Here is a 23,029-nt window from a genome sequence, read left to right on the forward strand (position 1 = left end):
GTGTGCCGTTAGCGCCCTCATCTGGAACAACAGGCTACTACAGGGTTAGCGGACAGAACTGTTCTTCAAGTTCTTCAATAAGCACAATCTAAATCAGGGGTGCCCAAACTTTTTGTCTCCGAGGGCCAGAATGAAAACGGGCCTAAAAAGGGAAAAGACACACATACAACTGCAATTAAAAATAGTTACTTTATTTTCTTTTTTGGTATACATTTGCATTTAATTCTATCTATGCAAATAGTAGGCTACAAAAGCCAAGTTTTAGTAGGACACAATCAATTATTGTAGCAATATAGTGCAACAACACCACCTGTAACCTGCACTACCTACAGTGACTTTACCTCATTCATTTCTTTAAGTCAAAGAAAATGCCATATTAGACCAATTTGAAAGTGTCAGTTCAGCATAAATTCTTTTCTAAGTCATATATGTCAACGACCTTTTGCAATAAAATTTTTAAAAAGTTGGGAAGTTGATGCTGCGACGTTCTATGACTCACAAATACCAAGACACTTTCCTTAACTTTGCGAAAGGAGTGAAACAGCGCCCCCAATTTGACGCTGGTGGCCAAAAAGTGTACTGCATCTATATTTGCCATTGAAAATGAATGGGAGAGAGATAGGCTGCGTCTGAAACCATCAAATTGTAGCCACTACAGTGTTGCTGATTTCTGGAGATATTTTTTTTGTAATTCATGCAGTTCTTCTGTTTGAAGAGTTTCGTGGCGCTAGGCTAATGCAAGGCTAGCACATCTCTACAATATCAGCTAGCCTGCATTAAAAACAGTCTGACCCGCTCCACAGAGCACCTGAGGCAAATCACTTGTAACACCAGACTAACCATATAAATGTCTGTGTCCATAGAATAATTTCAACCATTTTGCATTTAAAATAAGTCATATTTGAGCAGCATCAGCTTCGTGGTTGTATAAGCTACGCAGCGGCGAGTGATCTGCTAGAAAATAGTCCCTCAAAATGCGATCACTCATGTGATGCAGGTCAGTTATATTCCAAAAATTATTCTATCGACGCAGACATTTATATGGTTAGTCTGGTGTTATAAGTGATTTGACTCAGGTGCTCTGTGGAGCGGGTCACACTGTTTTTAATGCAGGCTAGCTGATACTATAGAAATGCGTTAGCCTTGCATTAGCCTAGCGCTACGTAACTCTTCAAATATAAGAACTGCATGAATTAAAAAAAATATCTCCAGAAATCAACAACACTCTGGAAATGAGGCCCTATGTCAAAAATCCTGAAATATCCCTTTAACTATAAGAAGCTGCAGATCTTATACATTGATTTGGTGCTGCATTTTATTTGGGGGGAGTTAGGCATTGGTTTTGTAACTGGAGTTACTTAATTGTAATGACTTACTGTGTTTTGTGTAAATAATATGTTATGTTAGTGAAAAAAGTAACACTGATCCAAACTGCTTCAAATGTCGTTAATCAAATGTGAAACGATTGCTGACACAGTAACAGGCCGTGACTAAACCTCTGGCTCATAGTGCAGGATTAAAAGCCGGTCTATATTTAGGCGGCGTGGTTGCCGTGTGACACCGTCGCCGCGGGCCGGTGACGTGGTGTGTGACATCACTCCTACGCGCCTGAGCAGCGCCGCAGCTCGTCCGACGGGTGCGGTGACCGTGCGGACGTTTTGGTCGCCTTTTGTTTAGTTCGGAGTATTTATGGCTCTTGTTTTTACGTGACAAAAGAGTTCTGGAAGTGCTGCGTCTTTGAGCGTCTGAACACGCCTAGATAAACACGCACTGGATGGAACACGGAGAAGTGCGGGTGTGAATTTACCGAAGCACTGGGGTTCACTAAAGTTTCTGTCCGAGGATCTGTACTTTACTTCAGTGGTGTTTATGTTGAGGAGATGTTACTTTTACTATCACCTTCTACTCCACATTGAAAAAAATGCAAACTCTGGAACAGTAGGTGGCGCTGTGGCAGATGTACATTAATGCCATTGACTCTCGACAAGGAAGAAGGTTTGTCCCCGTGGACTTGCCATCCAGAGGGTGAATACAGCAAAGACTTCAGTCCTTTCACTTATATATTGACTGAACAACTCTTACCTTCACTGGAGTAATATCTGACCAGTAGTATCTGTACTTTTACTCAAGTGACGAAATACTTTGACCACTTCTAATCAGTGGTGGTAGTACTCTTACTCACTTACATTTACCCAAAATTCAGCTCCCGCGGCAGGTCGGGGGCTACATATAAGGTAAACAGGAAAATACTATAGAACATTCTTCCAATAAATAATAATAATAATGAGCTGTGATTTGCTCAAAGCCCCAACTTGACTGCAGCTGAATCAATAACAACGGCCTACACTTGTATTGCACTTTACACGTGTGTCACAAGTTTCTCAAAGTACTACATAGTCATGATTCATTCACTCCACACTCAGTGGTGGTAAGCTGTCCAACAGTCCATTTACCACATGGCTATAATGTGTTGTTCATATCCTGAGCTCTTATTACGTAGTGCCCTCTGCTGGACACGTGTGAAAGTCTTTCCTTTTTTTATTAATTTAAGCTGCCCACAGTGGCTGGAATGAGCATTCTTGTTATTCTTTAAAAAAAAAAATCATAACTCTGAACAGGAGAGACCTCTTTTAACATACGTTAATTTATTCTCTTCAGGGCAGGGGCCGGATTAAATCATCTCGTGGGCCAGATCTGGCCCACATGTTTGACACTCCTGTGCTAGTAGTTTGGCGTTTTATTGGAGCCAGCCTCATAATATACAATAGGGTGAAAATAGAAATAGAGAAAGGATTGAATTAGGATGATTTTGCACATGTTGAGACAAACACATGGAGGAGAGTCAAAAAGAGGAGCAAAAATGTTTTGATGGAAAGTCAGCTGGAGCTTGAAATGTCCAGAGCCAGCCCCCATTTCCTTACGGTTTCTTCACATTTCCTGTCTATCCTGCACACCCTGAGTGTTTCTAAGACTACTCCATTGTGAGATCAATAAAGGCTATCTTATTTTATCTTTCAGGAACAAGTGTAGGCCACAATCAGTCCATTCTTAATTCACAGTCTCAATCAAAGGCAAATTGTGACAGTAGCAAAGTGGTTCCTACTGGTCGCCTCAGAGCACCTCAGACGCACTGCAGGAGGACCCTCAAAGACAGACCGCAAATATCAAAGTGTTTGCTAAAAAAGAATTTGAAAGAACACCTTTTTATATTTTAAACATAGTTAAATGCAATATTACTGCAATTAAAGTAGTAGCTGCTCAATCAAATTTTTACTTCAAGTTTTTGCTGTAGAAAGTAGAAAGTAACTGCACCTCAGAAACACAAAAACGTGGCCTCAATTCCCTTCCTTGTACGGCAACACACCAAGGACAAACCTTCTTCCGTGTTGTGAATCAGTGACATTTGACATTTGCATCTGCACGGCGCCACCTGCTGTTCGGGAGTGTGCCATTTTTAGCCTTTTTACATGAACAAAAAACATCGACACGTTGACTTTTCCTTTGGCGTAACAAGAAAACTGCTCTACTCGAGATAAGAACCGAAGGAAATGTGCTTAGTCACTAACCACCATGACTGAACCACAGCTTGGGAAACCCTGGTGGTTTCGTGCAGCTGCATGAAGTAATCGGACATTATGGCAGAAGGGCATCTCTGTCTGTGATTCAGAGGGCGGGGGAGCGGCTCGGGCACTTTGCTTTGTTGCACGTCGCGCATTAGCCGGAGGATTTGGATTCTCTTGTAACATTCAGAGTTGCCCTGCTTCTGGCCTGAAACCGTCTGTGTCATTATCCACACACACACCAGCCTTGGAATGTGGACAGGAATGCTACGCGGCTGACCATTTTCTCGCTGCAACTGTAACTGCGAGCAAAACTACCTTTACCTCGGCATTCTCTGTTCACTAAGCCGAAAACAAGACGGTCATTATTGAAGAAGGGGATTCGGAAAGAATTTGAAGAAACGTGACCTGGTCGTGAAATGGCATGACACTTTTTGATGTCAAAACTAATAAATAGATGAAAATAAAAGATTTGGAAACGTAAATAATGACTATAGCCTGACTACTTGCCGTTGATAAATGACTTCGGTCGAGGGTTCGAATGCCGCTTCTTCAAGGTGCGCACTGTTGTTGTGTCCTTGGGCCAGACACTTCACCCTCCTTGCCTCCAGTGTCTGACAGAGTGAATGGGTGAGTGGGTCCTTGCTGTAAAGCCCTTTGAGTGCCTCATGTAGGTGGAAAAGCGCTATATTTAAGTTGAGACCATTTACCATTTAGTTCCAATATAAAAAACATAGTTATGTATGGGCACCCAGGGACCGATCTCCAGATGTGGAGCCAGGCTAAAGGTAAGAATCACCTGGCTATTGTAGGCCTACATGTTTTTAGTGGTAGGGGAAACTGGAGTACACAGAAGTAACCTGTACACAGACAGGGGGAGAACATGCAAACTCCACACAGAAAGGCCCCCTCCGTCTGGGAATCGAACCTGGGACCTTCTAGCTGTATGTAGCATGAGCACTAACAGCTGTGCTGCCGTAAAACGGAACTCTACTTCTGACAGAGCCACTCAGTCTTTGGTTACAGGAGCATGAAGTGACATACAGACAACCCAGACAGTGGTTGTAACATCTGGAACAGCGTCCAGCTCAATATAAGAGAAAGCCCCATTTAACAGGCAAGGCAAGGCAAGGCAAGGCAAGGCAAGTTTATTTGTAGAGCACAGCTCATACACAAGGCAGTTCAAAGTGCTTCACAGTTACATAAAATTACAAGAAAACAGATCAAATCAATTAAACATCAACATAAAATTACAGTAAAAGTCAAGAGTGTAGATAAAATACTTTCAATGTCATATGCACGGGCAAAAAGGACTGTTTCAGCCTGGATTTGAACAATGTCAGAGTTGAGGCCTGTCTCACATCGTCATGAAGACTGTTCCAGATTTTTGCTGCCATCCATCCATCCATCCATCCATCCATCCATCCATCCATCCATCCATCCATCCATCCATCCATCCATCCATCCATAGTCCCACCAGCGTGCCCTGTGCCGTCCACAAGGCCTTGTCCCAATAGGACATGCCCAGAACACCTCCCGAGGGAGGCAACCAGGAGGCATCTGAAACACAAAAAAAGCAAGGCTAAAATGGCAATAAATTATGTAAAATTAGAACTAAAACTGAACTTTTAAAATCCCACGCATTCTTCCTCATTCTTTATTTTCGTCAGAAATAGCAAACCTGTGCCGATCTCAATCAGATGAAGACTTTTGTGACGTATTGTTGCTCCTTGTGTTAAAGATATTGCATCACCTATTATTGCGATATGATACTTTTGCCCTAAATGAAACTGTGCAATCACAAAAATGTTTGTGATGACATCTTCCCATGAAACAGGGAAGCACATACCTCCTCACTGTGTGCCAGAGTCAACAGATACTCTAGATACAGATGGTATTGTGCGTGACAGGCGGAGAAGGCTCTCACATAAACACCTCGGAGTCTCCATGAGAGCGAGGGCAGGTCCCGGGTCGTCCCTGTTGGCAGAGAGCCATCCGACCTCGGGGATTCCTTCTCAGTCGAGACAAAACCACATGCTTTCTTCTACAAAGATGAGAGCAGTCACTCTCTCCGGGCCATGCCTCCACAGGATAGGCCTAATAAAGTGTTTACTATGTGTAGTGATAACGTTCTGCTTTTTGCAAACTCAATTAAACTAATATTAATACTAATATTAAACTAAAGTTTCTTTAGAGCAGTGATGATTTTGGCAACACATCCTTTTCACCTAGTTTTAGTCAATTACACCGTGGCAAATGTAATACTTTATGATACACTACCCTGATACATTGTACCTGCCAAGTTTAGTAGAATGTAATGTGCTGTAACAATGTCTAAAACTGGTACCTATGGGTTAGATACACAATGGAATCATTTGTATTTGTAGCTGGTAGTTTAATGTAATGAGACATAAGACCCTCACTCTAAGATGAGATATGTTCTTACCTGAGCTTAGACGAGTTGATACGTACCTGTCTGGTCTCTTGTACGTGCGCTCAGTCACGCAAAACGACCAAAGATGTTGTTAGCATTTGGCCTCTCCCAATGTATTCCTATAGCTCCAAACGGAGGTGAAGCTACCACGCTCTTCCACGGGCACAAAGACTAGACAGGTACGTATCAACTCGTCCAAACTCAGGTAAGAACATATCACAGTTTGGAAAAAAAACAGTGGCCTGTTCCTTTAAGGGTCTTATGTCTTATTACATTATGTTCCTCCGAAGTACTAATACACATTACTCCATTGTGTATATGTACAATAGGGCTGGGATAAAATATCGGATCGGATTTGGATTGCAATGCTTTGTGCTGTAATACCAAGTATTGATACTTTGTCAAGTATCGCAATACTTTTAATACTTGTGTTTGGAGGCATTTTTATCATAAACTGCTTTGTTTTCCAGTAACAGCACTTTGTTACATTTTGTGTTAACGCATTTTTCAGTCTTTACACCTCAAAAAATGTCAAATGCCAAACTTTAGACACATGACTGTTTTACACATTTTAAGATAAACATATTACTTATCATAATTACTGATCCGATACATAATCGAGATACGTATTGGACCTGTCCTAATGTACAACACACATTATAGATTCTTACAAAGCAGTTTACATTGAACTAAATTTAGTTAGGTCGAAAGTACCAAGGTTGTGTAAAATGAAGTGTCACAAAGTTTACTTCTGTTAGCCGTTCCACTGGAAAAGTATTCAACCTTCTGCATTGTTCATAATTTGCCATGTTACGTGGCTAAATGCTATAGCCGGCTTGCCAACTGTTCGCATAAATGAGTGCTGTGCATGGACTACAGCATGGCAAAATGAAAGTAACTTTCTATGGGGAAACAACTGTATCCTGCCTGTTTTATTCCAATGGGGAGCTTCTGTGTCTTGTGCTATTTTTAGTCGACAAACTTAACACTGATTTATAGAAGACTCTGCAACGGCACCACGGACCAAAGCGTTTTACGTCAAAAGAACAAATGAAAAGCAATAACAGCAGCAGCAGAAAGGATTTATAGCCTGTTTATTCGATAGTACAGTTCAGTTCAGACATTCAGCAAACTTTGTCCTTGTTGTAAGTAAATTGACCTAAAATATAGTATTAAAATGGTATTAAAGTCCAGTGGTGAATCCTAAGACTAGACCTAAACAGAGGCGGCTACAGTATCAAGTAGTGGCACGAGTAAGAAGTATGTAACGAGTGATACTGCTGTGATGTGTTTAGAGAGGATGTATTCGAGCGTGGAATCTCTCATCGCAGACATTCCTCCTGCACTTTCACAGAAAGCTACAAGGCAGTCCCGCATTCTTCAGCCGGAGTGTGTGCGGCTGCCAGAGACACTCCATCCTCCTGTCTGTCACCTGTGAACTGGGTAAGGATGTCGTCAGGGGTGCGCTTGTTCCCTCTGTCTGTTCGCGTGCTCTGGGCTTAGCGTTGATGTATTTAGATACTTCGTTTTCAGACAAAGCACCAGTGCAGACACAATAAAACCGAACACATGTGCTTTTATATGTTTCCATCCGTGTCAAGTGCCTTAACCAATGCATTTAAAGTGATAGGCCTGTTTTAGAGTCTGAGGTAGAGTACATTGTAGTCAACAGTTAACAGTTGCTTTATGGATTAATGCATTATCATTATTTTGAGGAAATTATATATTGAAATAATTAGAAACCCACATCCAAGTCTCAAAATGTAGCAAAACAACAAGTGCAAAGGCCTTCAAATTATTGTTTTTACTCATGTATTATTATTAGAGTTTGTAAGTATATAGTTATATAGTATAGAGTATAGTACATACAGTTGATTGAGTGAACATGGCTAAAGTTTTTTTTTATAAAAAAGTAAAAATGTAGTGATAATCCTATTTTCATCAAAGGTGGTCCACATTAAACCATACTACGATGTAGGCTTATGCTTTCATCTACAATATTATACACATGAAAAATACAACATTTCCAGAATTGTGTGGTTCACTTAAAGACCGGTTCATGATGTCATTTTTGTGGAGATTGATCAAACTATACATTTTTGGAACCGTTTTTAAATAAGAGGGCTGGGACAAAATATCGGATCGAATCATATCGCAGTATTTATGCTGCAATTTCAAGTATCGCAATACTTTCAACACTTGTTTTTGGAGGCATTTTCATCGTCACTCCTTTATTTTCCAGTAACAGTTAGACAGCACTTTGTCCTTTTCACTCTCTGATCTGCAGCTCCCGTGTGGAGGTGGACACGCCTGGGCTGCTGCACGCCGCTCCTCGTCTGGCCATGCCACCTTGCCACGCCATCCGCTTTCTGCACCTACACTTGCACTAACAACACTACACGCACTACACCCGTTTTACCTTTGATCCCGCAGTAACCAACATGCACTCACGGCTTACACACACTTACGCTGATGCCATACAGATAACTCATTGTTGTCATTTCCCCCCCATTTCTGTGATGTGGCTCCTGAGCCGGGTTGTAACAGCACTTTTCAATTTAACACTTCAATAAAAGTCAAATGGCATTTGATTTATAAACTCTGGATACATGACTGTTTTCTTTTTACACATTCAAAGGTAGACATATATCGGTCCCTGAGTATCGTGATACGCATCGGATCGGCCCTGAGTATCGTGATACGCATCAGATCGGCCCCTGAGTATCGTGATAAGCATCAGATCGGCCCTGAGTATCGTGATACGCATCAGATCGGCCCCTGAGAATCGTGATGCGCATCGGATCGGCCTCTGAGTATTGGGCGGCACGGTAGTACAGCGGTTAGCGCTTGTGCTTCACAGCTAGAGGGTCCGGGTTCGATTCCAACCAGGACGGGGCCTTTCTGTGTGGAGTTTGCATGTTCTCTCCATGTCTGCGTAGGTTTCCCCTACCACTAAAAACATGTACAATAGGTGAATCCTCCAGCCAGGTGTTTCTGACCACCTGCCTGGCTGCTCATCATGGAGATGGGTCCTCAAGCGCTGGCCCGCTCGGGGCAGTGAGTGGCTGCTCACTGCTCCTACAGGTCACCCCAGCGGCATTTCAGGATGGGTCAAATGCAGAGAATTAATTTCCCTAAGGGGATTATTAAAGTATACCTTAACCTTACCTTATCGTGATTCGTATCGGATCGGCCCTGAGTATCGTGATTCATATCGGATAGGCCCCTGAAATAGTGATACGCATCGGATCGGCCTCTGAGTATCGTGATTTGGATCGGCCCTGAGTATCGTGACACGCATCAGATCAACCCCTGAGTATCGTGATACGTATTAGATGGTGACAAAAGGGCATCGTCCCAGCCCTCTTAAATGAGTAATCAGAAAATGTTTTGCCATATATAACTCATTTCAAATGGTAAAATTGCTTCCTATTTACTATTTTTCCATTTACTATTTTCCAGTAAAATGGGGAATTCTGGTCATTGCTATGGCAACACAATGAAAAATGACGACATGGGTGTGACTATTTTGACAACATGGAAGTTTTTTTTACTCCCAATATAAATGTTGGTTCATTTCATGACAAATGAACATTTCAGATGAAGTTTCCGAAAATGCAAAGTTTGGACACTCTCACTGCTTTTAACAATTTGGTACAAAACCAGAATGACCAGGGTCAACTAATCTTATTCTGCGGGGCACATTTGACCCCTGAGCCATACTTTAGACACCCCTGGTACTAATATTGACCCGTGTGACAGTTCTCCGACAGCGCCAGGTCAAATCAGGGGTTGCAGGTTCGGTGTTGTTGTTGTTGTAAAACGTCCTGCTTCCTTCCTGTCGCCCGTGTTTCTAATGATAGATCTTTGCAAACTCTTTTAGCCGCTCTAGGTCCGACCAGTTTGAGGCATTTGTTTAGCTAAGTCCCCAAAGCTGAATTACCGTGTCGTTGTTCTGTCCCATTCCATTCTTTTGCATCACGCTGCAAAGGGTTGTTTTGGGCGTCATTAATTTACGCAAAATGGTTTGGCGCAATAATGTGTTGGGTTGGGCTCGTCAATGCTGTAATGAATATGGGACAAAGCAAAGGATTTCACCAGGACTGAGCTGGGCCGAAACCAGGACTAAAGGGGGTTTAAACTGGGTCTAAACCAGGTCTAAACAAGGGCTAAAAGTGGTTTAAACTTGGACCGAACCCAGTCTAAATTAGGTCAAGCTTTGAGCTACTTGCACCTTTTTTTCCAATGTGGTTTTATATCGAAAATGAATCTTAAAACAAACCAGGACTAAAGCAGGACTAAACCAGTTTAAACCAGGACTAAAGCGGGTTTAAACTAGGACTGAACACAGACTAAATCAGGTCAAAACAAACTAGAACTAAAGCAGGATTAAACCAGGTCTAAACCAGGACTAAAGCAAGTTTGAATTGGGAGTGAACTCAGACCATATTAGGGAGAAACAAACCAGGACTAAACCAAGTGTAAATCAGAGGCTAAGCAGGTCTAAACCAAGACTAAGTCAGCACTAAAACTTGGACTTAAAGTCTAAACCAGGACTAAGCCATGACTTAAACCAGGTGGAAACCTTGGCTAAAGTGGGTTTAAACTGGGTCGAAACAGAGACCAAATGAGGTCGAAGTAAACCAGGACTAAACCAAGTCTAATCTAGGTCTAAACCAAGAATAAACCAGGACTAAACTGCTTTAAACCATGTCTAAACCCAGACTAAACCTGGCGGATGATGAGATTTCTTCTTTACACACTATTTCTGTGGGCAAACTTCATGGGTAATGCTTTATTTGACACTGCCTTTGTAACAATGAGCTTTGTAATCATTTGTAATAACTTGTACCTGTGCAGTAATGAAATCCTGTGTATTAGTACACAATGTAATAAGACACAAGCCCTATAACCTTAAGGGTCTTGTCTCTAATCTACTAATACACAGAATTCTATTGTGTATACTGCACAGGTATAAGTTATTACTAAATTTGGTGTAATTTAGGTGTGTCCGTGTGTCAAGTGTGGTGTAGCATAAAGTGAAACCAATTCCTGTTACATGATTCAGAAATCCAACTTAGTTCATACTCAAATAATAGGTAGACTTATGTTTAAAGACCTAAAGACCTGTAATGACAGGCTCATTATAATGATGGATCAAACCAGCTGACGACAGTTTTATTGCAACGCTGTTTCTCAAAATGACGAAGAGAAGTTCTGCCAATCCACTGGTCCTCCAGACTTCAGGTGCCCCCCCCATTAACTCAAGTGCAGAGTAATAAGAACTCCAAGAGACGTCGGACAATTCCATGTTCCCTACTTTGTGGGAACAGACCAGAATGGTCAGAAAGTGATGCTGTCCAGTGTCAGAGGTAATTCCATAAAGACACGGATGAGAGAGTTTGGTGTGGATGAACTTAGGGCTGGGTAAGTGTCGGTTCTACTGGTATCAAAAAATAAAAGTGTCAAAAGGAGGTATCGAAAAAAATATATCTTTAGAAACCAGGGTTTGATGTTGTTGGTCCAGAGACAGCGTTAGGGGAAGTGACCTGGTTGTTTCAGCTCAAATAAATAATACAAACTGAAAAGAAACAGTTTACACTATTGTTCTGTTTTCTGGTTCCAGACGACAGATATAGATCATTAAAAAGTATCGTAAAGGACTAGTATCTAAAAAAATCTAATGGTACGGTAATGGGTGTCATTATTCCACAGAACTTTAATAATACAACAGCTTTTCCGATACGATACTAAAATATTTGTCGTCTCGAACCAGAAAACAGAACAATAATGGCCAATTTACAATATCGGGTTCATCTTTAATGTAAAACAATTGGGACTCATTTGGGGGGAAAAATTGACAAAATTTTCGAGAAATTGTGACAAAAAATAATCTCAATTTAATAATCATTAATTTGAGTTGAAATAACCAATTTCGTATCGCTAGCTAGCCGAACAAATACACTTCTGGAATCCAAAATCCACATAAACGCACTCACTAAACCCTTCCACGTTTAGGCTAGCTCCTGTCGTGTCCAGTTATGTAGCTTAGCCCCGACTCAAACCAGGAATAAAGTTTTAAATACAAACCAAGTCAAAACCATGTGAAAACACCATCATAAAAGGACTAAACCGAGCCCTGCAGCGAGCCTAAACCATTGTATCCGCTCCCACGGGCTCGCGTTGCCAGGGGTTACCTGCAAGCCCCTCCCACCGGTTCACCTGAGACGGCCCCACGTGACACCTGGCCCTCTGGCGCTCGCCCAATGGCGGAGCGAGGACAGGTGGCTCTCGAGTCACGGCAGTTTCGAAGGCGGAACCTGCCGATCCGGTAGGTACGGCAGCGCGTTATAAACGTGTCAGCGTCGGTCCCGTGGCTTCGGTAGGGTTCGGAGCGTTTCTGACGGCGGGGAACGCAACTCGAGACGACTCCCGGACATGTCTGCTGCTGCTGCTGCGTTTGTACGTCAAATGGACGCGCGTATCTACCACTGAAGACTCGCCACAAACAAAACAAAAACAAACACACACAAAAAAAGGGACGTAACCGGTTGGAAGTCGCGGTGTCCCGTGCGTCAAAAACTCCACTTCGGATCGATCAGAGTCTGCGCTAAACCGAGGTAAGCCCCGCGTTTTGGCTCCGTTTCACCGACTCTTTTTGCAGGTGAATCACGGCTGTTCTCACGGCTCCCAAACCAGTTTTTCCTCAAAGCTCTGGCTGCCTCTTCGGGGATTAGTCAGGGGTGGAAGTTGCCGTACCTGCTCTTAAAACGGCCTCGTTTCCTTTTCTCTCTTTTTTTTTTTTTCTTTCTCAGGACAGAGACAATAGAGCATAATGGGGCCTGTTATGTGCACACTGTTGCATTAATACAGGCGTTATAAGCAGGGGCGGACTGGGACTGACAAACAGCCCTGGACTCTGGTCAGCCTGGCCCAAATGAGCCTAAACGTGACACTTCCACAAATACATATGTTAACCTCTTACCCCCCGCCTTAACCGAGAGCATTTTCTCCAGTTCAGCTTTACCCAAATCTAAAAGCCTCTTGACTGGAGAGCAACACCGTAACGCCTCATTTGATCGAATCTAGAAAAGTTGTCGCTGCATTTTTGTCATGTTTTTGTTGCGTTTTCATTACTTTTTTGTGGCTTTTTGGCGTGTTTTCGTCACTTTTTTGTCACTTTTTTGTAGTGTTTTTGTCAGTGTTAATTTTGACAACATATTTTAATTTAGTTTTAGTCTTTTGATTAAAATTTAATTTAATTTTAGTCGAGATTTAGTCGAAAAAATCTTTTCAATTTTAGTCTAGTTTTAGTCGACTAAAATTGCATGTCAATTTAGTCGACTAAATTTAAGACTGATTTAGTCGACTTTGCATTGATAATATGTATTATAATCATATTTAATCTTGTTCCTCTGCTTCATGGAGCTGCTCCACATGAACAAAGCTCAGAGCTGATCCTTTAGCAGTGATTGTAAATGATCTGAGGCTTTTTCAGACGGTCAATAGAAGTTTGGATGATTTTAGTCTCTCCTTTTCATTTTTATTTAGTCTTATTTTAGTCGACTAAAATATCTGGACATTTTAGTCATAGTTTTAGTCTCACGAAAAACGTTTAATTTAGTTTTAGTCCAATTTTAGTCGTCATAAATAACACTTTGACTAAAATTAAGACTAAATGTTTTAGTCGACGAAATTAACACTGGTTTTCGTCGCTTGTTTTTCGGGGGGTTTTTTTCATGTTATTGTTGTTTTTTCATCGCTTTTTTCATTGCTTTGTTGTCACGTTTTCGTCACATTTTGTTGTGTTTTTGTCACTTTTTTGTTGCTTTTCCAGCACATTTTTGTTTTTGGATGCTCTTCTTTCAAGCTTTTAGATTGGGGTAAAGCTCGGTTTCGCCCGGGGGTAAGGGTAAGGTAAAGTGAGAGGCCGGACCGGTGGCCCTAGAGCCAGTGGCCCTTCTGTGCTCTGCTTTATAGTGCCACTGCTTTTTAAGGACAGGCTGTGTTTTGACAGACAAACAACTCGACATGTCTCCCCCTGTACCTGCTCATTAGAACATATTTTCATATAGTCAAAGCTGAAGTTATTTAGTGAAACAGCTTCTCATGCAGCTTAGAAACAGAGTTGCAAATATTACTTGAGAAAAAGTGCAGATCCTCCTCAAGACAAGTGAAAGGTGCTCAGTCAATGTACTGCCTGAGTTCAAGTACTACTGGATGCTGAAGTAGTGGTCTATGTACAGTAGAAAGTCACCACACACACGTACTCGAGTAAGAAAGTATTTGGAGGAACTGTTACTTGAGTGCGCCTGCTGAGTAACTGAGCGTAAAAGTCTGATAAATGATGAGGAAAATGTTCATATTTTCAAAGGAAATGCCATAAAAAATGTACTAAAAACATGTACAATAGGCCAGGATGAATGAGAGTGTGTTTGAGAGTGCGCATGGGGGACGACGGATGGAAATGTTCATTAACATGCACTGCCCCTGCCAGATAAACCAATAAATTAAACTAAGCCAAAATGCAAAGAAATCATTTTGAAGGATTAAAGCTACACTGCGTAGAATTTTGCTCAAAAAATAAAATTGAAATACAAGCTTTTATTTTATGACAGATATTTTCAGCGTTGAAAAATACCTCAAACAAACATGTGATTTTGCTGTGAGCGGCTCAGCCCTCCTAAGACATGACATGACTTTACCGGGAGTGGGTGCGTCTCCGGCTCGTTTCCATGGAGATGTCGACTAAAGTCAGCAGAATTGGAGATTTAGACAGGTTAGGTTCCCATCCTAATCCATTCTTTGATTTCTCACAGCAGAAACAGCACTGTCTGTCGAGCTGGGCATTAGGAGCATGTTTTGTACTGATGGCAACAGTGTAGTCCAAAATGTTACGCAGTGTACCTTTAAGTAACAAAACACGAAATATCACTTAAAGATTTACTCATGTCGCAAGTTTTCACACAAGTAAGAGTATTTCATATTGATATTACTCAAGTAGAAGTACAAAGAGGAAGTACATTTACTTACATTTATGTAACTGAGTACTACCCACCTCTGGGTTTAGCTTAGTATTTGTAACTATACATAAACTATTTGGAAACAGGAATATATTTGGTGTTACTGTAACATGTAAAGTGATGCCAAAAAAACCCAAATCTTCCGATAATGACTTTCAGTGAAACATTTTGTATTTGTTTATACACCGGGTTTAACCAGAAGTAGAGCCGTCAAAATATTTACTCAAGTAAGACGAGTAACGCTTTTACTCAAGTAGGAGTAACAAGCACTAGTGACCCAAATGTGTACTCAAGTAAGAGTGAGAAAGTACTTGAGAAACTGTTGTGTGCAGAGGCAGGTAGTACTCATTACATAATACTCTAGTACAAGTACTTAAGCAACTTTTTGAAGAAATTGTACTTCTTTGAGTAGTTTTATCTTACAGTACTTTTTACTTCGACTGGAGTGAAAATATAATACATCTGTTTCTTTTATGAGTAAAAAGAATTGAAACACTTAAACATGGAAAATACATCAGACTTACTCACAGTACTCAAGTAACATTTTCTCCAGGTATTGTTTTACTTTTACTTGAGTAAAATGATTTGAAAGGCTGAGTTCATATGTTGGCTACTCTCCTCGGGTACTGTGAGTTACTGTTTGAGCGTAAAAGTCTGATTTGTGACATAAATTATTTAAAGAAAATATGGAAAACCCTGGAAACATATAAAGAAATCATTCTGAAGAGTTCAGTTCTGATTTTGGTATGTCGACATGAAACATTTCCAGACTATAGAGTAACCAAAGAGTACCGTTATCCCAAACAATATTACTCATAATATTACTTCATAAAATATCTCAATAAAGTGTGAACAGTCCCGCCCACCCCCGGAAGTAAAAAAAAATGACATTCCTTTTTTCTGGTGACTTTGTGAAAATGTCTGATTGTAGGAGTTAAAAGTACAGCACGGGCTAAACTCTGAGCGTCAGGCCCACATTTGACAAGAAAGAAAACACTGAGTACTGGAGAATAGGGCTGATAAATTCAGGGGATTTTCAATGTCAGAAAATGTCCATGTCAATTAACGGGAATATATGGGAATTAACACAACTGAAGGTTGTTGCTTTACAGATACAAATTGCAGCATAATCTACAGTGAAATATCACACAGAGATGAAAAGTTTCAAATAAATCATCTTCTGCGTTGGACTCCAGGGTTTGGAGAGGACATTTTTTGGCCAAAACAAAAAAGCCTTTAGGAAATGGAATAGACTTAATCGATGTTTGTTCCATCTTGGGTGTATTTACCCAATATTGTTACAAATATTTTAAGAGTCTGTGCTGTGTGTCACTCTGGATGAATATTTTATCATAATGTGATGGCAAACTCCTTATATAAAACACTCATTAGAAAGAGGGTTACTGTAAGCAGAATCAGAATGTAGCTTTAGGAAAGCTGGGTTGTGTTTTGACCTGATGATACGGTCACTGCTCTTCCTGTTCGGGTCAGGGGAGTGACGTCACTCACATGTTTTATGGCTCAAAAATATAATGAATGGACAACTAGAAGTTCAATTATTGTTTGTCAATGAAACATGCAAAAATACAATGTTTGTTTAAGCGTTTTGACAGTTTTTCATTTGTGGAAATTCCCCAAGTTTCCAGAAATGTGTCGGGAATTTTCCCTTTGGAACCCGATGTGAAAATGGAGCCGAATGTTTCCGATGAATCTTCAGTTCAACAGTTCATTCAAAATAGACATTTCTTGCGCAATGTACTCCACTGTACATTTCTGTGAGCGGCTCGTCTCCATGGAGATGTCAACTAAAAACAGCTAAATCATCCTTTGATCTTTGATTACCCACTTCAACACTCACGTTTTCTGTGTCGAGCCGGTCACTAGGAGCATGTTTGCACTGGCAACAGGAAAATCCACAATGTTACGCAGTGTCACTTTAAGTGCAGGTCTTAAGATTTGTTTTATACTGCTTGTAAAGTACATTTGGATGAGTGGGTCCTCTCTTTTAATGTTTACTTAATCCAAAAGGTTAAACATTAAACAATTGACAGTTTCTCGTTTCCGAACGATCTAGATCTAAGAAACTCCACTTTGGTCGCACAGACTTACTTAAGAGTGCAGTTCAAAACTATATATCACTCAAGTACAAGTCAAAGTATATGAAACGGATGGTGTACTAGTGTTAAGAATGTGACCCATCCTTCAAAGTCTCCGGGGCAATGAGCCGCAGGCAGTACTCACCTACTTCTACTTCAGTAATATGCATTGGAAGTAACAGTACTCTTGAGTAAAACATCTGGTTACTCTGTGACTGACAGAAGCTCATTGTTGACATGGGGGACATGCTTGTGTTTTGATCACGTTTCTGCGGCGTGGAGCCCTGCGCTTAAAAACGCTACGGGACCATCAGTCTCTCTCAGGACAGTGTTTAAAGGCACACGTGGAATTTTACTTATAAATATAATTGAAATACTAGCATTTATTTTATGATAGATCATTTCATCATTGGAAAAAGACCTTATAAATATACAAACAAATGTGTTTTTGCTGTGAGCGGCTCAACTCTCCTCAGACATGACTGTAACTTTATCGAGAGTGGGTACGTCTCCAACTCGTCTCCATGGAGATGTGACTAAAGTCAGTAGAATTTGAGATTAAAATACGTTAGGTCCTCATCCAAATCCATTCTTTGATTATTCCCTGCAGTAATAGTATTTTTCTGTGTCGAGCTGGTCAATAGGAGCATGTTTTGCACTAATGGCAACAGAATAGGCCAAATATGTTACGCAGTGTCCCTTTAAAGACAGTATCGGATTTTTGTTTAGTAACAAAAATCCAGGGGTACAAGGGACCCCTGTGCAGGTACACGAGAGCTTAGCAGGGGGTACTTGAAATAATTTCATTTTGATAAATAAGACGAAACTTATATAAAAAACATTTATTTCATGTTTTTCTTTTTCTTCATCAATCAGACTTTTACAGTTGCTCAGTACTGAAGTCTGTTCCCTACATTTTTTAAACTTTAACAGGGACGGCGGCATACAAATAAAAAAAATACCCGAGTATGAGTTGTTTGTAGCCAAGGCCAGTTTCCCCTTTAAGTCAGGACCCTCTTATGTTTAAAAACTAGATTACACACTCGATACATGGATTTGACCTTGTCCCATCTCAATGAAACACTGCAGGAGGATGAAGGGAGGGCATCTGACACTTAATAACTATGAGCTACTGCACGCAAAACGAGCACAGACATGGAGACGTTTCAAAACCGTAATGACACCGTTTGGAAAGCAGACATGTTGCGAAAATGTTCAGTCAACAATTGAAAATGTTGCCTGACTGTTACATTATTATACTTGACTTTGAGGATGAGGGTGAACAAGAGTGGTTCACATTTGTGATGTCATTTCATTCTTCTGGATATGCCAGTGGGTTTAGGAGTCATTGGTCTTAATCTATTGTAATAACGGGTTAATGCAAACACAGCAGTGGCTCTGGTGATATAGAACAGGCTGTGAGTGAAGTGTCTTGCCCAAGGACACGACACCTGTCTGCACAAAATCGGCATCATCCAATCAAGATCCCCAAATATCTGCATCAGCCTTAGAAATATGGCTGAAATATGGACCTCTAGGCTGCTGTAGTGTAGTAGTACTGCTGTAGTGTAGTACTACTGCTGTAGTGTAGTAGTACTGCTGTAGTGTAGTAGTAGTGCTGCTGTAGTGTAGTAGTACTATTGCTGTAGTGTAGTAGTGCTGCTGTAGTGTAATAGTACTGCTGTAGTGTAGGAGTCATACTGCTGTAGTCTAGTAGTACTGCTGTAGTGTAGTAGTAGTACTGCTGTAGTGTAGTAGTAGTGCTGCTGTAGTGTAGGAGTCGTGCTGCTGTAATGTAGTAGTGCTGCTGTAATGTAGGAGTACTATTGCTGTAGTGTAGTAGTAGTATTGCTGTAGTGTAGTAGTGCTGCTGTAGTTTAGTAGTGCTGCTGTAGTGTAGGAGTAGTATTGCTGTAGTGTAGTGTAGTAGTCGTGCTGCTGTAGTGTAGTAGTAATGCTGCTGTAGTGTAGTAGTGCTGCTGTAGTGTAGTAGTAATGCTGCTGTAGTGTAGGAGTACTGCTGTAGTGTAGTAGTAGTGCTGCTGTAGTGTAGTAGTGCTGCTGTAGTGTAGTAGTAGTGCTGCTGTAGTGTAGGAGTACTGCTGTAGTGTAGTAGTAGTGCTGCTGTAGTGTAGTAGTGCTGCTGTAGTGTAGTAGTGCTGCTGTAGTGTAGTAGTACTGCTGTAGTGTAGTAGTGCTGCTGTAGTGTAGTAGTGCTGCTGCAGTGTAGTAGTAGTGCTGCTGTAGTGTAGTAGTACTGCTGTAGTGTAGTAGTGCTGCTGTAGTGTAGTAGTGCTGCTGCAGTGTAGTAGTAGTGCTGCTGTAGTGTAGTAGTACTGCTGTAGTGTAGGAGTAGTACTGCTGTAGTGTAGGAGTAGTATTGCTGTAGTGTAGGAGTCGTGCTGCTGTAGTCTAGTAGTACTGCTGTAGTGTAGTAGTCGTGCTGCTGTAGTGTAGTAGTGCTGCTGTAGTGTAGGAGTCGTACTGCTGTAGTGTAGGAGTAGTGCTGCTGTAGTGTAGGAGTACTGCTGTAGTGTAGGAGTAGTACTGCTGTAGCGTAGGAGTAGTACTGCTGTAGTGTAGTAGTGCTGCTGTAGTGTAGGAGTACTGCTGTAGTGTAGTAGGGCTGCTGTAGTGTAGGAGTAGTACTGCTGTAGTGTAGTAGTGCTGCTGTAGTGTAGGAGTACTATTGCTGTAGTGTAGTAGTGCTGCTGTAGTGTAGTGTAGTAGTCGTGCTGCTGTAGTGTAGTAGTAATGCTGCTGTAGTGTAGTAGTACTGCTGTAGTGTAGTAGTGCTGCTGTAGTGTAGTAGTGCTGCTGTAGTGTAGTCGTGCTGCTGTAGTGTAGTAGTAATGCTGCTGTAGTGTAGTAGTACTGCTGTAGTGTAGTAGTGCTGCTGTAGTGTAGTAGTGCTGCTGTAGTGTAGGAGTCGTACTGCTGTAGTGTAGGAGTAGTGCTGCTGTAGTGTAGGAGTAGTGCTGCTGTAGTGTAGGAGTACTGCTGTAGTGTAGGAGTAGTACTGCTGTAGTGTAGGAGTAGTACTGCTGTAGTGTAGTAGGGCTGCTGTAGTGTAGGAGTAGTACTGCTGTAGTGTAGTAGTGCTGCTGTAGTGTAGGAGTACTATTGCTGTAGTGTAGTAGTGCTGCTGTAGTGTAGGAGTAGTATTGCTGTAGTGTAGTGTAGTAGTCGTGCTGCTGTAGTGTAGTAGTAATGCTGCTGTAGTGTAGTAGTGCTGCTGTAGTGTAGTAGTGCTGCTGTAGTGTAGTAGTGCTGCTGTAGTGTAGTAGTAGTGCTGCTGTAGTGTAGTAGTGCTGCTGTAGTGTAGTAGTAGTGCTGCTGTAGTGTAGTAGTGCTGCTGTAGTGTAGTAGTGCTGCTGCAGTGTAGTAGTAGTGCTGCTGTAGTGTAGTAGTACTGCTGTAGTGTAGGAGTAGTACTGCTGTAGTGTAGGAGTCGTGCTGCTGTAGTGTAGTAGTGCTGCTGTAGTGTAGGAGTAGTACTGCTGTAGTGTAGGAGTCATACTGCTGTAGTGTAGGAGTAGTATTGCTGTAGTGTAGGAGTCGTGCTGCTGTAGTCTAGTAGTACTGCTGTAGTGTAGTAGTCGTGCTGCTGTAGTGTAGTAGTGCTGCTGTAGTGTAGGAGTAGTACTGCTGTAGTGTAGTAGTGCTGCTGTAGTGTAGTAGTCGTGCTGCTGTAGTGTAGTAGTACTGCTGTAGTGTAGTAGTGCTGCTGTAGTGTAGGAGTAGTACTGCTGTAGTGTAGTAGTGCTGCTGTAGTGTAGGAGTAGTACTGCTGTAGTGTAGTAGTGCTGCTGTAGTGTAGTAGTCGTGCTGCTGTAGTGTAGGAGTACTGCTGTAGTGTAGGAGTACTGCTGTAGTGTAGTAGTACTGCTGTAGTGTAGTAGTACTGCTGTAGTGTAGTAGTGCTGCTGTAGTGTAGTAGTACTGCTGTAGTGTAGTAGTACTGCTGTAGTGTAGTAGTACTGCTGTAGTGTAGTAGTACTGCTGTAGTGTAGTAGTACTGCTGTAGTGTAGTAGTACTGCTGTAGTGTAGTAGTGTTGTAGTCTTCACCACTCTCTGTGTGTGTGTTGTGCAGAGAGGATGACGGAGAGGACACCCTGGTGGAAGGCCTTCCTGCCCAAGAAGAAGGGCGGCTCCAAGGAGGCCAACCTGGGACCGGACTTCGACCCCTGGGCCCAGCGGGCGGACAAGGCCAAAGAGCCCGCCCCCTCCGCCAAGCCTGACGGGACCGTGGCCCCGGGCGACCAGCGCGGCTCCAGCCTGCTGAGCGACGACACCTTCGACGACACACAGATGGAGTCGGTGTTCAACGAGAAGACCTGCCGCCGCAACATGAGCGTGTCGCGGTCCGGCCGCTTCAAGGTGAAGAGGAGGGACCGCCAAACCCTGCCCCTCCAGGACAACAAGGACTCCGCCGCCAAGGAGGAAGTGCGGTGATAGAACCCGCAACCTGTCGCACGCAGAGATCGCTTCTTTTTATCCGTCTTTTATTGTTTTGTTTTGTTCGCCTGTTGCGTGATTTGGCGGTTTTTCACCCTGCACCCGTGACTGCAGTGGGCAGTTGGGCCGGGTAAAGCATCTTGCACATGGGCACAGTGACAGTATGTGCCCGGGCCGGGGTCAAACCGGCAACCCTCGCACCCCAACTGCACCACAAACTGTTTACAGTGTGTTTATATGAAGAAAGAATGGACTGATGAAGTGTTCTTATGGTGTGGGGACCAAACTAAATTTCTGGTCTATTAAAAAAATACATATGTGAAGTTATTTATAGAGAAGGGCAATAAGAAAATATGCAAAATTAGAATGTTTGTGTGATTTTAGATGCAAAAAGAAGCTCAAATGAATGAACTTGGGGGATAGAACCAGCGACCGCACACACCAACGAAGTTTACAAATCGCCCATGAAGAAGGAAAGGGCTGATGAAGTTTTCACTTTGGAGACGGTGATGTAATAATATTGAGAAACGATGCTCCTCCGCTTGATCGTAGATGCAAGCCAAAAAGCTGCGAAAAGAAGTGCAAAAGAATAACTTGGGGATTGAACCAGCAACCCAACGCATCAAAGACAGTTTATGAAGGAAAGGAGAGTGGATCAGGCCTTGTGCAACTCAGAACATACTCAAAGCTGATATTATGTGCTAGTTTTACAGCTAATATGTGCAGACTGCTTTAAAGATCCTGGATCACGCAACAGTCATCTTTAAGCACAAAATATTATGTAAAATCCAGGAAGAAACCAAGTTGCATTGTCTCCCAAGAAAGTAAAATACATAGAAATATAGCCTATATATCAAATGGTTGTTCTTCAATGAAGGTTCCTGAGTCATCTTCTGTACTCTGTAGTTGAAGTGTGGAGTGTTTCGTCCAAACGTCTTTGTAGTTTACCTACTGGTGAGAGTAGCCGATAAGGGGGAGGGACTTAGCCAAGCTAAACTCCTCCCTGTGGTCTCAATATAGTCCACAGCTGAGCTGAAACGTTGGTGTTGCTGAAGAAGCCTGTTGGATGAGAGGCAAAACATTCTACACTTCAACTACGGAGTATAGAAGATGACACAAGAACCTTCATTGTAGATGGACAACTCCTGTACGACTGAGAGCCTACACAGACATCAAATGGTATAGTTTATTTGGCTCTATCAAAGAGCAACTCGGCGTATGACCTGTTAATTTATTTAAAATAAAATATGGAAATAGTGTATCATAGTGTATTATAAGAGTCTATATTTGCCCTGATTTTATATGGACATAAATTAAATATTGAGCTTCCAGATTACAAAGGGCAGAGAGGACAAACTACCAAACATACTATCAATTTATTTTACACTTAAGAAGTACATTTTAGCAGTAAAATATCTGCTTGAAGTTCTTGAAAACTGAAGACTACAAATGATACA

The 23,029-nt window shown here is 41.8% G+C and overlaps 1 protein-coding gene across 1 annotated transcript; it reads left to right on the forward strand.

The window, feature by feature from the left end:
- The first annotated feature begins 12,459 nt into the window (after positions 1-12,459).
- On the forward strand, positions 12,460-21,607 carry LOC306974272 (proline-rich protein 15-like). Its single transcript, XM_079571450.1, has 2 exons — positions 12,460-12,614; positions 21,208-21,607. The coding sequence occupies exon 2, from the start codon at positions 21,213-21,215 to the stop codon at positions 21,567-21,569; it is 357 nt and encodes a 118-aa protein (XP_079427576.1). The 5' UTR covers positions 12,460-12,614; positions 21,208-21,212; the 3' UTR covers positions 21,570-21,607.
- The last annotated feature ends 1,422 nt before the right edge of the window (positions 21,608-23,029 follow it).

The sequence above is a fragment of the Gobius niger genome (assembly GCF_951799975.1).
Source record: "Gobius niger genome assembly, chromosome: 14".
NCBI classification, from domain to species: Eukaryota; Metazoa; Chordata; class Actinopteri; order Gobiiformes; family Gobiidae; genus Gobius; species Gobius niger.